Source organism: Gavialis gangeticus, unplaced genomic scaffold (genome assembly GCF_001723915.1).
Source record: "Gavialis gangeticus isolate Ggan-Ray unplaced genomic scaffold, GavGan_comp1, whole genome shotgun sequence".
NCBI lineage: Eukaryota > Metazoa > Chordata > Crocodylia > Gavialidae > Gavialis > Gavialis gangeticus.
The window spans coordinates 8,035,699-8,052,484 of record NW_017729007.1 but is presented as its reverse complement, the minus strand read 5'-3'; the positions used below and the strand labels follow the sequence as shown (position 1 = coordinate 8,052,484).

Here is a 16,786-nt window from a genome sequence, read left to right as displayed (position 1 = left end):
GGCTGGTCTCTGCTGTGGGTGGAAACTTACTGGTCTTAAGTATGTTTTAGGTGGCCAATCAGATAGCTCCCCTTTTGGAAAGTTCTAGTCCCTTCTGGTGCATGTCCAGGCATGCGCATGGTGCCAAGTCAGATTACCTCAGTGAACTTTTATGATGGACAAGTGTGGGGTCGAACATGGGGCATGTGCTGGGCATGCTCACTAGCCCTCTGGGGATTTTCTGCTTGTCAGCGCATGTCTGTGCTTAACACTGTGTTATCCAGCACCTCATTCAGATTTGGTTCTGACATAAATCTTACCTGGAGACACTTGAACAGACAATTGAATTATGACCCCCGTGAAGAGCAGAGCTGTGCTGTGCAGCCAAGGCACCCATGTGCCCACATCTAAGCGTGCTTTGCAGGCTCCCTTGTTTGCCTGGAGACAGATGACAGTAGTGCACTGGAAAGCTCCGATTGGCTGAACCTGCCTGCAGCACAATGTGGGAATTGAGAAGGCAGTGTGTTCTGTTCCCTACTTGGCTGGAGCAATAGAATCTAGACCAAGTGACACAGTCTATGAGAGGAGCAGGGTGTAGCATGTGGGATGAGGGGCAGGAACAAAGCACCCTAGGATGGTGGAGGACTGCTGTGGCCTTTCTCAGAAGGGAACGTGTGTGAACTTTCTCCAAGGAGAAACTCTTCTAGTCAATTTTGACAACCTTTGGAGTACTTAAAGACAAAGGGAGGAGAGAAGGGGCAGAAGAAAAACATGTGCCAGATACTGCGTTATTACTAGGAGCACAATGGTCGTTCATGTCATCCAAGTGCACTTACTTGATGTAGTATTAGTGCTTAACCTTGTAGAGTTTTCTACTTAGATAATCATATCTGTTCCAGCAAATGAGCCTTCGAGGGTAATATCCCAGTGAATGTATGATTGGACTAAATGAAAAGGACATTACTGAGTTCTGGCAGGTTAGGACAGACTGCTTTTTCAGATTTGACCATTGTCTTTTTGCAATCCACAGCACAAATAATGAAAAACTCTTTTCGTGCCTTGGCAATGTTAAATGCACAGTTATGAAACCAAAGAAAAATTGGGTTATGCAGAATGTTGTACTAGACTGAACTTGACTAAATGTAAAATACTTGCCATATTTACTTGAATAAAAAATGAGAGGTTTTTTTTCCTGTTCAACATGGATGGGGAAAGAAGCTTTGTCTTAGAAGGCAGTCTGCCCCAGTCTCTACTCAAATCCAAGGCTCTAGCCCCAGCCCTGGGCCTTGGGGTCTTAACTGTCACCACTGTTGCTTCTTAAGTGGCTTGGGGTAGCTCATGAAGTAGGGGAAGGGGCATACAGCATAGACTGGGGAGAAGCACAGAGTAGATTATACTGTGTGAGGGTGAAGGGGTGTATGAGGGCAAGAGAATAAAAAATCTTTCTAGAATCTTAATTATTGGGGGTTGTGCTAAGTTCAGAGTTGTCTTGGATCTGGGTAAATATGGTATTCTTGCTTGGCTTGTTTATACATTGCTCAGTAAAACAAAGTACTGTTTTCTAGAAAGTTTAAATGAAGCCCAAAATTAAAAAAAAAAAAAAAGTAGTAACAAATCCTTGTTTACATGTCTATGGAGGTATTTCCAGAACCTTCCATAAAGTATTATGTAATGGTCTTTAAAGTATGCACCCATGGTACTTAATATTGCTCTACAAAAATTGTTGCATTTTTCCATTAAAAAATTTAAAGTTGTAACTTCCTGTTTGTTTTTTTAAAATGAAATATTATTGCTACCTTGGCATCAATAAATTTGTTAGACTTTATTTTTAGTATAGTAAAAAATCAGTGATATTTGGAGTAGAGGAGAATTGTATTTGTTTAATTAATTGTTTTTAGAAAACATTCAGCTAATAATTATTTGTCAATCCTAATAATTCTGGGTTTGTGTTCTGGTTAGTTACCCTTTGTTGTGATGGGACTGATTATACTCCTAAAAATCTCCATATTAAGTAACTAACTAACCTTATTCAACTTAAGTGTCAGTGGTTCCACAAGCTCTTTTGACAGCTTTTTCCACTTGGGTTAAATGCTGGAAAACAGTACTATGTTTTCCCTGATGCACTATAAAACCACTATGACTACTTCCATTCTGGTTAGCTAGTGGAAATAACTGGCCTGCCCTGTAGCAAGACTGTGCATCTTTCCTCCTCTGTCCAAAGTAGTTTTTCTGTATACTGAGCATAGCTAATTCTCTTGAATAAACCATAGACTTAACTTTCAAACTTTTGTTTCGTCCTCTAAATTTCTCTCCAATTTTTTATTTTTTTAAAAGATCTCTGTATTCAGCCTGCAGAGCATGAATGAATAGCATAACTTTCCTTTTTTTTTTAAATAGTAGAATATTTTGGGGTGACATTCTTTTAACAAAGCACATTAAAGTATATTTGTATTGTGAGTGGCATCATAGCTCACTGTTGTAATTCCAGGCTTTCATCTGACTTTACTACAAATATAATTTCATTATAAGAAGTGTGTTTTTTTCCCTATAGCCACTAAAGCATTTGCCGCCTTTGCTGCTTTCACATTGACTGATTAAATAGATGATCCGACAATCCCCAGATTTATGTAATACTGCTATTCTCGTCTGTTCCCCCAAGGATTTAAATGTTTATTCAAAGGATTGTTTACTTATGTGAAATTCTTTTATTTCTTATGTTTCTGGACTCTAATTTTGATTTCATGTACAAGTTTTTATTACTTTCCTCCAAAATATTTGTAATCTGTCATCACTTCTGAGAGTTTAATTGTCCTGCTTCAAACCACCTTTTTCTGCTGTGAATGAGATTAACTAACAGAACTTACTTTTGTAATTATTAATTTAACTACGTGACCTATGTTTCAGAAGTAATCGGTGACGTTAGCATGATAATTTCTGGCAGCATTCCTTGCAGAGCTACTTTCTCTACCTACACCAAACAAATTGCTCCAAACCTTTCCTAATGAAGAGCTTGTCAGGGCATGATACTAAGTCATGCCTAATGCTCAAAAAAAATGTTGGATTTATAGTTTGATACATCTACAGTTTAGTGTTGCTGTGGTGACCTACAGTTGCCTAGAGGTTCATTTTAGAGTTTTTATTTTTGTAAACTAGTTTTTTCTCTTCTCTCCCTTTTAGGGAACTGTTACTCTCTCCTATCCTTTAATTCAACTTGGAAATGGAACAGATTCCTTCAAGATTATACTACAAGGTATTCTGTTTAAATATAGCATTCTTTATTTTTCATGAAATTACTTGGGTATCTTTAAGGTTTTGCTATGCCAGTAATAATAATAAACAGTGATTAAAGAGCTACTTTAGCATGTTTAGTGCAATAAAAACTGTCTTTCTCCTCAAACAAGTAGTATTTTAAGGTTATATCACAGAATCATTAGAAAGGGCCTTACCTTAGTGATTCAGTAGGTTTCCTACCATGGAGACTTGTAGTGTGTAATTATATATTGTTCCATCAATATGTTACTTGCCTGAACTGCCCTAAGAGTTTATTTCTTCAGTTCGTAACCATGAGGAAAACTGCACAGAAAAGTTAATCAAAGTTACTGTATTTACTTGAATATAAGACAACCCCTCCCCAGTTTTATTAGAGTCTATATATGGAAAATGTTTTAAAATACTTTCCCAGGTATTGAATATAATTCTTGGAAGTCTGTCCTGAATTTGTCCCCTTCCCACTGCTACAGCAGGCAAAATAGTAGCTGGGAGGGGAGGGATGGTGGCTCCCTTGTCCTCCCCCCCACCCCCATTTTTTCCCTCTGCAGCCCCTTTCCCACTCACCTTACTGCCAGAACCTGGTGTCCCTGAGCACATAAAACTGAGGATAAATTTGAAAACACTGACTTTGAAATAAACATGCCTGTAGTAGTTTGCATATAGACAAATTACTGTTGGTACCCATAGTCTTGGTTCATCCCGAATTGAGGCATTTTGTCTTTTTTGAAACTGCTACAAGTTTTGGTACATGTGCTCCATAAACGCATTTTTAAGCATCACTTTTTGTACCTACTTATATGTAGTATGAACTGTACATGATATTAGTCCAAAGCCAAAAGGCTCAGGTTTTACCATATAGTTCATTAGGCTGGGCCCCAGCAGAGTTAACAGTGTTTTTCAAGCCATGGTGACCCTATAGCTTAGTATTGCTCAGTATATGTTTGTACTTCAGAGACCCTCCCCCTGGCCCCCCACACTCAAGGAGCCATGTGCTAATTAGCCCCCCCTACTCATGACTGTAACTGGGTGTTCTTGTCATGAGTTGTGGGATCGTCACAAAATTTATATGTGGGGCAACCTGGCCCGACCCCATCTCAGAGAGCAGGGCCACACTAATCATACGAGACAGGCTGAGAAAGGGGGCAACAGAGGGATTCTAGGTAAACTGTGTGGAGCTGTGTTTGGTGATGATTGCCAGATATTTAAAGCTGGGGAATAAACAGGACTCATTGGAAATGGGAAAGAAAGGCAGAGCTCAGCTGTGGGAGTGAAGAGGAAGTTGAAGTGTGTTCAGTGTCACGGCTTGGTATGATTCGAAAAAGTTGGCACTGAGGGTAACTGCACTCAATGGGTACTGCCATATGTCTTATTTAGGTGGGTTGCACTAACCTATTCTTCTGATAAGTTCCCATCTCCCTCTCCATGGGGGGGGGCGGGGAGGGAGCATGTCATGCTAATGAAGGCGGTGTTGTTACCAGTACTTCTGTACACTGCACTGGTCTCCCTTTCTCCCCCTCCATTCCAAGTCTGTTGCCCAGAGGGCCGTGTGCATTTTCTTCTGGGGCTCCTGATGCGAAAAGGTCACCAGGAAGACCTTGTACAGTGACAAGAGGGCCAGGAACAGGGGCATGCCAGACATCCTCCTGTTCCTGTGGGCCAAGTATACGAGTCAGATCTGCAAGCTGGAGACGGGCATGCAATGCAAAACAGCTTGCTTGGGGGAGATATTTTGCAGGGCATATCTTGAGACATTGGGGAGTGTAAACCCTGACCAACTGCAGACTGTGCATCATGGACGCACCGTGGTTCTACAAGATCCTAAACCAGTGCTGCAGCTTGTACGGCCTGCAGAGCACAGGCCCCGCAACCATGAGCATCCACAAGAAGATCCAGGGGACGGTGAGGCTGAGGGACATCACGTCACCTGTGAAACTGCTCCTGGGTGATGCGTGCCAGGCTCTGTGGGAGTGCATCAACCACAAGGATCTACATAAATATCACAAGGATCTGAACTGGCTCATAGCCCACTGAGCCCTGCCAGCAAGGGCCCAGAGGCATAGAGAGGGTCAGCTGGGGAGACCCAGCTGTCTGTGGCCAAACTGCCACAGAGCCACCAAGGCAATCAACCACATCCTCTGGGTTTGCACCTGCATCAAGGAGGCATGAAAAAAGATGAAGCAGCTCTGCGAAGTGGTGACCGGCGTTACCCAGCTAACCAGAAAAGTGGTGCTGTATAGACACCTTGCCAAACATCAGGGGAAGCTGTTAGCCTGTTTCAACCCATTTGCATCCTGTGTCAGGTGTGCCCCGTGGAAGGCCAGGAACCTGCTGTACTATGTAGAGGTAGTAGGCTGCGTGAATATGGCACTAAGCAAACTCTAGACCTACTACCAGAAATCAGTAGTGGAGGATGGAGAAGACGTGGCCAAAGCCACCTGGCACAAAGACATGTGGCACAGGATCTTCCAACTTCCCCTTAGTAGGGAAGGGGGCGGTGACAGTGAGGAAGAGGAACAAACAAATGGAACGGAAGACAGCAACAGCAGCAGCAGGTCACTCCAGGGGAGCTGGAGTGACACTGACATGGACGACAGGTGAACTGAGTATGTGACCTCGCAAGCAGGGTGGGGATGAAAGGAAAGGGTTTCCCGGAAGGGGTTGCCTGATCTGGGAGACCAGAGTTTGTTTGAATATGTAGCGCGTAGTGCGGATATTATAATGGGTCCAGCTGGTCAGTGGGTCTTTGTACATGTGCACGGGCTGCGGTTTTTGTAACGGGTTAAGGTTTTCTTTGTGGAGTGATACTCGGAGTGTAGAGATATATAACCACAGAGAGAGAGTCAGAAACATTTTTTCCAAAAAAACCCAAAACATTTCCCATCTCTTGGCCAAATATGGGCCATGTGTTTTATGGTCCATGTTCAGTGTTGGCTTCATTTAATCAACTTCATAGTTCATTTCCATTACTGAGAACATGCTGCTTTTGGCAGCAGTTTAATATAGACAGTGTATTTAATGAGGTTTCCTGGTAAGCAAATAAGATGAGGAGCTTTTTTCTCATGGGAGGGGCGGGAAACCTTGTCTCATATTTGAGTAAATATGATATTTTTGCATGCACTGTGGCTGTTACTTGGAACAGAACTTTTACTGTAACCATTACACTGATGGATGAAGACTATGCTAAATCTGTTAATTGGCTTTATCCTAGAGGTGCACCAATACATCAGTCTGATATCAGATTGGTACCGATATAAAGAAAACTAGCTGTTTTGGATATTGGCTCAATGAGGCTGATAATTTGGCCAATAAATGCCCATGCTGCGCACAGCTGCAGTGCAACACTCAGGCAGCAAGGAGCACAGCTGGCAGTGTGGAGAGCTGCCTTTAGCTAGTAAGTCCGGTGTGGTGGAAGGGGAGGGAGCAGGGAAGGCGTGTGGGGGGGGAACAGATCAACATCCCCCATGGTGAGGGAGTGGGCAAGGGCAGACACTACCCGGGCTGGGGGGCAGAGCGGTGGCTTATAGGGAGGGCCTAGGTGGCTGCCACTGCTGCTTGCCCCTGGAGAGTGTGTGTGTGGGGGGCTTGTGCCCCCTGTATCTGTGTGGGGTGGGGCAGGCTGTAGCCGGGGTTGTGCGGGGCTCTTTTTGGCAGGGGCTGGGGTCGGAGCAGGCGCTGGCAGTGCTGGGAGGATGCTGTATCCACCTCATGTTTTGCTGCTGCCATGGGCGGAGCGTTGAGCTGGGGCTGTGCAGGGCAGCAGCAGTGGAGCAGCAGCAAAATTTTGGGGTGGATGCAGCATCCTCCCAGCGCTGCTGGTGCCCGCTCAGAGCCCACCCCCACTGCAGCCCTGGCTGCAGCCTGCCCTGCTGAGATCTAGGGGGAACATCCTCTCCCCCCACCCCACCCCACCAGTGCCCTTCCAGGGTGCAAGCAGCAGGAGCCATCTTCCCCCCCACCCTCTCATGAGCTGTAGCTCTGGACTCCTTCTGTCCCACCTCAGCAACGCCTGCCCCTGCCCCCTCCCTTACTGCAGGGGGCACTGATCTGCCCTCCTCCACTTCCACCACACCAGACTTAATGGCTGGAGGCAGGTGCATTGGGACTCAGATCAGTATTGGCCAATATGCCTCCTTAAACATTGGCTATCAGTATCGGCCCCAAATATCTCTATCTGTGCATGCCTACTTTATTCTGTTCCAGGCTAAGTGTATTAAAACAACAGTTGAGGTGATTCTTTAGAGGTTAAACAATTTATTGTGCATCAACTACTTATAGGACTCAATTGCATGGTTAGAAGCAGAAAGAAAAGATTAGAGAAGGAAATAAGATTAAAAGGAACATGATGTAGAGAAGCTGGTTTTCCTGCTTCCTGGGAAGATCTACCTAGATGTTGCTCAAGAGCTCTTATTCTGGAATTAAGACTTTGGCTATTAAGGTTTCAAATTTTGAAGCCCCTCCCCTGGTTTAGGATAAGGAGTATTTATTTCCTTCTCTCCCCACCCCCTTTAGATGTCTACCCTATAGCCCGCTTTTTAGAGGATCTCCACAGCTTGATGCCTATCAGCTGTCTTCGCTGTGGCTTCTTCATTACTCTATTTATCCAGCAGCCTCAAGTGCTGTTTTTGTGTGTAGGTATTCCTCTATATGTAGTAATGGTGCCTACTGTTGCTGTTGCTTATAGCAGCAGGAGGGTGAAACAGATGTGATTCTTATCAGTTTTACTGCTAACCACAGCAGTCTGAAGACTAGAAGCAAGCTTTCAGGGTCTTGTTAATTTCATTCTCTTGCTCAAGAAAGCTACAAGGCTCTGCAGAGGTACCAGTCCTTTCATTGCCTGAAGAAGTTGACAGTGTATTGATTCACATATGGGAAGTTATTTTTTAAACAGTTGCAGCTAGAAATCTGTTTTAAAATGAATGCTTAATTTCTGCAGTTAAGCATGCATAACTTTCCTTACTTACCAGGGAAGACTTTTTACCTGAGATGAGTGAGTAGATTTTTTTTTCAAATCCTTGATTATCTCCATATTCTACACTGATAAAATCAAATAAGATTTGATACCATCTTCTTCCTAATACTGTATAATTAATTTTTCAAGCAGAATATTTGCCATTTCTGGGCATCTACAGGTTGGTGGGAAGCCTGTTCCAACATGCTGGCAGAGTTGATTAATTGAGTCTGTTGGAGCATGGAAATTGCATTTTGGCAGCCTTCCACGTCACGTGTATCAGCGTCTTCATGCTGAAAAAATGGCAGCAGGGCATTTTGAACTGAAACATGTTCCATGAACTTTAGTTCAAAGTGCTCCGCCATCATTTTTCTGTGTGGAAACACTGATATGTGACAGATGGGTGCTTTTAATTAATGTGGCTCACTAATTAAAGCGCCCGGTGCCACGTCCCAAAACGTGTGTAAAATTGCCTTCTGTTTAATATTATGTTGATGCTCTGCAGAAGCATGTTTTAAATGGTACTCAGATGTACAGATTTCCGTTTGGTAAAGTCAGTATTAGTTACGTAACTGGTTGTGGTTATTGTGCTGGGTCATGGAAAGCCAGATCCAGAAGTTGCTTGGGGTCTGAGGAGGCTTACCAGGGTTGAGAGGAATATGCAGAATCCAAGTGCCATGAAGCCAGGTGATCAGTCTGAGTAGCTGAGTCAGAAAGCTGAAGGGTTGGGCAGAGTGCAGTCAGGGGGCAAGTCGGGTTGAATAGGCATGGGATCAGGCTGGGCATTGGATTGAGGGAGAGGCTGAATTCTTACCCACACTGCCTTACTGTTTCTCACAGTTCATGTCTCTGCCAGCTTTCTGCCTGATCTCTCAACTACCTAACCCAGCTCGCCTTCAGACTCCCCTCTCTACCTGACTTTTCTTCAGCTTCTTAACTCAGCTTCTCCCTCAACTCAATTCCCAACTTGATCTCCTTGCTACCCAACCCAGCCTAGCCCTCTGACTGTGTTTTGCTCAACCTTTCAGCTTTTTGACTTGGCTCCTCACACTGACCTTCTGCCTTCTGGTTTCCTGACACTTGAATTCTGCACAATCCTCCTGATTCTGGTTTGGCCCCTTCACAACCTAGCTGCTGGCGACCTAGTACAACAAGTTGTCCAGACCCTGCCAGCTGGTAGTGCGTACCTTTTAAAATGTGTTTGCATGTTTTATATGCCTTTATTCCAAAGAAAGTATATTGGATTCTGTAGAAAAATGTGTAATTCCTTTTTAATGACCATTTAGTTATAGTGTAGTAATATGGATGCTTTCTACTTTTCTTTATAGATATGGAGAATTTGTGTTCAAGAACCAGCAGCATCAATATTTTATTCCTCGGAAAAATGGCAAAGGACTGTGCAAAAGTTGTCCATCAAGGGGTAAATCCCTTTTTTCTCCCTTATTTTTGAGAGGTTTTCCTTGATATCTTAGAATTTACTCTCCTCTTTTTGTGCGTCTGTGAGTTAAGTTAGATTTCAAGAGCGATATCAGTCAAATGCCAGAAATATTAATTAGTTATGTTAAGTTTTTATTAAACAAAAAATTACAATAATGTAGTAAATCTATATAGTCATAATGTTATCTTGTTTATGTAGCAAACAAATGGGAATGAGTGAGAGGCTGCCCAAGAATGACTCAAGTAATATTTCTGTTGCATTTTGATATGGAGAATAGATTCAAAATTGACTTGATTTAAATGACACTAAGTATTTTGAAAATGCCAAATGGCTTCATATTGCAGAAATAGTAGATTAGTAAATTTACTTAGCATGGGCAACAAATCTAACCATAGAATAAACATACGGCACAGTAAAATAAAACCACATTTAACAGTTCCTTTGTTGGCAGTCTGGCTTCATGCTTCAATGGAGTTACTAGGTTAGTTTGATTTATATCAGTATGATTCATGTTGTCAAATCAAATCCATGTAAAAGCTGACTGTCTTGGTGAGTCTGAATGTTTATGGGCTTAAAGAAAGAAAAATCAAATAAGTTTAAATCATTAAAGAGCTGAATATTTCTTATTAGTTTTGCTGTAAAGTGATTTTCAGATTACTTTTTAAAAAGAAAAATTTCAACATGAGAATGGATAGCTTTATGTTAGCGAATTAGTCTCTGATGTAAATAATGTGTAAATCTATAAAAGTGGTTTATTCACCAGTGAAAACAGTCATTGAGGGCAGAGACTGAAGAAAATTCCAAGACCACTCTGTTCTGGTCCATATATTTTATGTCTCCTCCCTCCTTCCCCTTTTAAGTATCTGTTTTCAAATGACCATGTTTATGTACATAATGGAGTTAGACAAAAGATCAATTGTTTTGATTGTTACATTTAGCATAGGCTGTATCTGCTTCTTGCCCAAACTCGAGGAAGAAAGTTTTTTGTGCCCTAAAATTGTTTAATATCTCTCCCAACTATATAGATGGTCCAATTAAAGATATGCTCAAACACATTTTGTTTCTCTTGCATTCCCTGAACAGTCATGGCTATAGTGGCTCTTGAAAAAAATCAGGACATCTTGAACCATTCAAACCAGGATTTCTTCTCACTTGAATTTGGTATTTCATAGTAGATCATTTCTTGGATGGGGTTTTCCAAAAGGACTATTGAAGCATGAAAATATCTACTTGGACCTTTTTTCATTGACCAACTAAAAATTACTTGACTACTTTATGTCAGATTTATCAGAATGAAGAAACTCCCATGACTGACAGAAATACTGATCTAGAACAACCTCTATCACAGGTGGAGCTGTTGGTTAAGTCTGAGAGGAACTATTGTGAGCGTTTATCATTCACAACACAGGCCAAAGAGCTGGTCGAGCCTATAACTTCAGTGCAGCTATAAAGCATATTTTAGGAAGAAATCCAGTCTTAATTTGAAGACCTCTAGAGACAGCATATCTGCCACATCCTTATATTATTCTAATGGCAATCCCTTACTACGTGGAAAAAATATTTTATTTGTAGTCTAAATTTGTCTAGTTTCAACTTCGAAAGTTTGGATCTCGTTATGCTTTTGCCAATAGATACAGGAGCCATATGTCACGAATAGTACTTCTAGACTCTGGTCAATTTGTTCCTTGACCTGGTTTTGGATAAAAAAAGATTGAGGCGTTTTAAGCCACATACAGATGTTCAGTTTCTACCAGGAGAATCACGGCTATCCAATGGAAAACGAACATGTGCTTCAGGCTTTTTCTCCTGGAGCAAATCTGGCTGCTTTGGGAGAAAAATAACATGGGAACAGCCAGGGTTAAACTGCTGATAGAGATTCTCCTGGGAGACTGAGACCTGTGTAAACACATTCAAATAATTTAGGATTATTCTCCCAGGTTTGTTCTCCCGGTAGAAAAACTTGCCTGGAGATGCCTGAACAGACATTGTAATGCTGAGTCGTTGAAGAGCAGTGAACTTGCAGAGCTGATGCTGTGTGGCCAGGAGGAGCCTGCTTACACATCTCAGCAGGCTCTGCAGGCTCCGAAGTCTGTTTGGCAGTGGATAGCAGCAGGGTACAGGGCATCCCTGGTTAGTTAACCCAGACTGATCGGTCAGCCTGTGTCTCCTAGTAGTACAGTGTGAGATTGTGATGGGGCGGGGGTGTGTGTTCTGCTCTGGAGCAGGAGAATCCAGTGAATGACACTGTCTCCCTGGGGGGAGGGAAGCAAAGCACCCTAGGATGCTGGAGGCTGGGCTGTGGCGTCTCTCTTCACAGAGTGATTTAACTCTGGTTCTTCCCAGGTTATTTTTCTCCTGGAGCAGCCATTTTTGCTCTGAAAGGAAAAATCATGAACATCTGTATGCTTGTAACTTTTTTTTTTTCTGGGAAAGCAACAACTTCTTTGAGGAGAAACTGAATGTCTGTACTACTTCTTTCCCAGCTTAGCTCCTCCTGGGGACCAGAAGTAGTAGCGCTACAGGAAAAGTCTCATGCCTTCCTGTGACTGGGTTCACTAGTCTAGAGAAGGCATTGAAAGCAGCTGCTTCCTTCCCTCCTTTAGAGTTCCCCATATAAGAAGCAGACAAGGACTTTGCCAATGCAGCTTTCTCTGCTCTTTCTCTGTGAAGCTCCTATCTGCTTCCCTTCCTATCTGCTTTTGCTGAGCAGTGGGGGGTAGTGATTTAAAATCTGGAGGGTCTGGGAACCTGTTGTGCAGAGGCTTTCCCCAAGTCTGTCTTCTGGCCTCTCCAGCTTCATGTTGTCACCCAGCTGACCCAGAACAGTGCAAGATGAGGCAGACTTCTGTGCTGAAACAGCAAGATTCAGGAGCCTTACCACTATAGCAAAATGTCCCTGTCTCACCCGGTGCTGCTCTGGATCAGCCCAGAGCCAGTGTGGTGCAAGGCAGGCTCTTGTGCCCTGTGGCAAGGCTTCCAGAGCCCTTCCTCAGCAGTGGTGTACTTCCCTTTCTCCTTGTACCCCAGGTCAGCTGGAGTAGTGCAAGGAGTGGGACTGTCGTCCTGCAGAGGGAGAACCAGGACAGTTTCCACCAGGGGTGGATTCCCCCCTTCTTGCAAATTAGGAGACTGATAGGGTGGAGTTGTGGTGGGGACGAGGGACTTCTGGGGCTTTCTATGGCACCTGTTGCTTTTCAGCAGCTTCCACTTGATGGGCTCCTGTAAGGGTGCAGGCAGGCCAGGGAGCATCCCTCTGGTGTCCCCTGGATGGAGGAACATTTCTATAGTTCAGCTCCTATGCTATTTTCTACCAGAAGAATTTTTTCCAGTAGAAATGTATGTCTGTATGCAGCCTTAGCCTTGTAACCTTGCCCTAGATAACATACAGATGGAGGTGTTATAGTCTTTCACTGTAGCATGCTTTCCACCGTGGATCCTTGTCAGTTGGGTTTGAAATGTATTTCAAAGCTCAGTACATTTTGGTGATATGAATTTGGCTTTGAAATTGATGATGGGTCCTTCTTCAGCAATTTGGTCCTTGTTCGCTTCTGCAAACCAATATAGAAGATCTTTTGAACCATGGTAGTAATGATTACAGGTCAGAAAGTACCCTTTGTTTCATTTGATGTGGTTTATTGGGTTTTGATGCAACTTAGATAGCCTTGTCTAAACATTTGTCAGATTTGAATATCTCACTACTTTAGCCTGGCATGCCCTGAAGCTCAAGACCCATGTCAATTTCTATTCCATTTGGGGAAGAATAGTGTTTTTTGACAGCTCTCAGTTCTCTATACAGCAGGTGATTTGCAGAACAGTTACACGGCAGTCTGCATAGTTTGCCGACATTGTGCAGCATTAGGGGGAGGTATCGAGATCCAGGTGGTTTTGCTCCAGAGTCTATTCCCTGTCACACTGGCTGCTGAGTCTTCTGAAAATTAAATAACTTATGCCCTTCCTGGTAAAAGTACAAGTAGCATAACAAGGCCCTAAGCAGCAATTAGAAGATCAGAGAGATCAGTTTCAGAGAGCTGAGCAGGAAACCACAGCCCTCAAGCAGCAAACTTCAAACGGTAGGCATGCACTAGCATCAGTGTTCAAACCTCCCCTGTGACCTGAGCTTTCATTATACTAGTAGCACTTCTAAAATGGGTTTTTAAAAATTGTACATTATTAATCTGAGGAGTAAATTTGAGATCTGTAAGGAACAGAATTGTGACTCAGCAGGGTTTAATAAAAAAGCAAGAATTCTATTCATAGATGTAGGTAGTTGTGGTTGGCCACTAGAGAAGCAGATAGTCTTAGATCAGCAAGGTTGTTTGCTTTATTACTCACAATTTCAGAGACCAGAGTTGTATGGATTCCCAAACATGCCTTCCTTCTATCAGTGTTTAAATAGCTAGCCTAAGGAAAGACATGGCAATGACATTGCTCCCCTTTCATTGACTCTGTGACAGTGGTCTCTGTCTGGACTGTGTGTATTCTTTGAACAACTGTTTAACCTTCCAGAAAGGGTGAAGTATTTCTGTCCTTACTCCTTCTCTCCTTTCTGTGCCCTCATAGATATGACAAGGGATCTATGCTCTTTAAGTAAATGACTGAATCTGGTACTTTGAAAACGCACACTGTGTAACATTATTCTATGCTCTGAAAACCGCTATTTTAAGTAAAATAATTAAATTGCTCAGTTGTAAGAGAAGCTATTTAAGATCTCATATCTACAGGGCATCAGACACAAGCAACTTTAAATGGAGAGAGAAGACCGTATTTTCAAACTAATAAATGGGTACTGTGCTACACCTTCAAAATACTAAGCAAATGTGACTTAATCTTTGTATCACCTCCATAAACTGGGTAAATATTAATCCTGTTTTTCAAATACAGAAACTGACAGAGGTCAGGATTTGTCAAGCACCTGAAAATGAATTCATGCCAAATCTGAGAGAGAAAATTGTGATTTCTGACCACTATATCTGATCATTTTTTATAATACAGTGCTGAATGATTTGCTGTTATTTACCAATAATATGCTCTTTCAGTAAGGATATTACAACTATATTCTGATGTCATGTTGTGTATGTCATATTTCTATGTTAGACATTTATCTAATGTTAAATGAGACAAATATTTACATTATTTATCAACTACAGTGTGCTAAAGTTTATTTGTAGCCTAGAAGAACAAGACAAGTCCAGTCAGCTATACAGAACTCTAATCCTGAGTCAGCAACTGAGTTTCCGAATCACTTGTGTAGCCAATAATCTAATAAAATGCTGAAACAGGAGTAATATAACAGGGCCATAGCTTTTTGGTTTAACGTTGGTTTTGCTTTTGGAGAAACATCATGAACAGTAACAGCAGCAGTAAGAGTAAAGGTACACAAGACACAGGACCTGTCTGAAAAGCAGTTAAGTTTAGTGAGACTTCTATATGTTGCTTTGTTTTTTAGTGCTTACTGAAACAGCATGCAACAAGGTTGATCTGTTTTAGCAACATATTTTCAGGTGTAAGCAATGTTATATTATCCAATCTGTTTCCTATTTTACTTGCATATTTAGCTTTGAGTAGTTCTTAATTTTTTGCGACTTTAAAACATATATTTAGGCAGCTTAAATACACATTTTATTTCTATTTATGATGTTACATGATAGATACTATATCTTGGTAGTTTCATTGTATATTAAGTTGTTTATTTTCACTTATGTATTTGTGTTGGGGAGATATTTAGCAAATCCTTTAGTAACCAAATGCATTCCCATAATTTAAGCTAGCAATCTTCTTTTTTTTGGTCTTTTTTTTTTTTTTCTAATTCTCTGCTTGCTTAATGTCTACCACACTTCTAGAATGTCAGGGTATCCCATATCCGTGTGTGGATAACATCTTCTGTCTAAAGATGTTTGGGATCTTTAATCATTAAGACTAGCAGTGTCAGAGATTGCTGAAGCAGCAAACAAGAATATAATCGTGGTATAATATTTGGCTAAAAACCTGTCAGTTTTATTTAGAAAGCTCTTTTATTTCTTGTACTCAAATAAATGTGTAAAGAAAGGCATGAAGTTTGAGAACACACATTGCAGCATTATTCTATGATCTGAAAATTCCAGTTTTATATAAAATAATGACTTTAATTGCCTAATTGTTGTAAAAAAGGTTGGCTTATTAAGTGCTGTTGGTATAAGGCTGAGTGTCTGCAATACTCACGTGCTCAGAGAGTTCTCCATTACACTGAATGTATCTGTGGAATATAGACCACTCTAGAGGAAGCTTTACTGAAAAGCTCTTGTGCCTTGTTGTAAAGGAGCTTAAGATTTTATTGGAGTTCCCAGGACTGTATTGTATTGCTGTTCTGTGAGGTTTATTGCTTCTGGTTTCTACCTTTTACATTTTACCATCTTTTTTTCTTTGAACCTACATCCTGTCTCTCCCCCATATATTTTAATGTGATAAGTTGATGCAGTGGGAGCCAACCTTCTTGTTAGGCATGCTACAAATTAAGCCCCATGCCATCCCTGACTGCCACTCTGATCCCCTACCCAAGCTCTGCTTTGCTTTCTGCTCCCTACCCCTTGCATGCCACATGGAGGCTGTCCATGAGACTGGCATGTGTTGCAATTTGGACACCTCTAAGCTAATGAATGAAATGTAGTCAGTTTTCTTTTTATTTAATCATGGCTGAAGAGCCACAGATATCTCTCAAGTACAGAGGTACATGCAGCTTTCTGTCAGCCAGAACCTCTTCCAGTCTGATGGTTGAAAGTACGGTGTCTTGACACTTAAATGCTAAATGTTTACCCATTAAGCAGAATGAAGGAGAAAGTAAATGCTAATCCATCCTTGGGCTGGAGAGGCTACTACTCTTGTACAAAAGTGGTATGTAAACTCAAACAAGCACCAAACCTTGCTAACCAGAGGACTGGAAGAGGGCCAACATGGTTCCCATCTTCAAAAAGGGGAAGAAGGAGGGCCCGGGAAACTATAGGCCAGTTAGTCTTACCTCGATCCTGGCCAAGCTTTTTGAGAAAATTATTCTGGCATATATCCAGGAGGGGCCAGCAGGGGAGGTCATGCTTAGGGGCAATGAACACGGGTTCATTAGTGGCAGGTCCTGTCAGACCAGCCTGGTGGCCTTCTATGATCAGATCATCAAATCATTA

General features: G+C 42.0%; 1 protein-coding gene across 1 annotated transcript in view; it reads left to right on the top strand.

The window, feature by feature from the left end:
* Window positions 1–16,786, top strand: part of POT1 (protection of telomeres 1) — a 277,216-nt gene that overhangs the window by 27,496 nt on the left and 232,934 nt on the right. Inside the window, exons 3-4 of the mRNA XM_019509285.1 lie at window positions 3,157–3,229; window positions 9,526–9,617. Coding sequence (XP_019364830.1) covers window positions 3,157–3,229; window positions 9,526–9,617 — 165 coding nt within the window. The remainder of the gene's footprint in view (window positions 1–3,156; window positions 3,230–9,525; window positions 9,618–16,786) is intronic.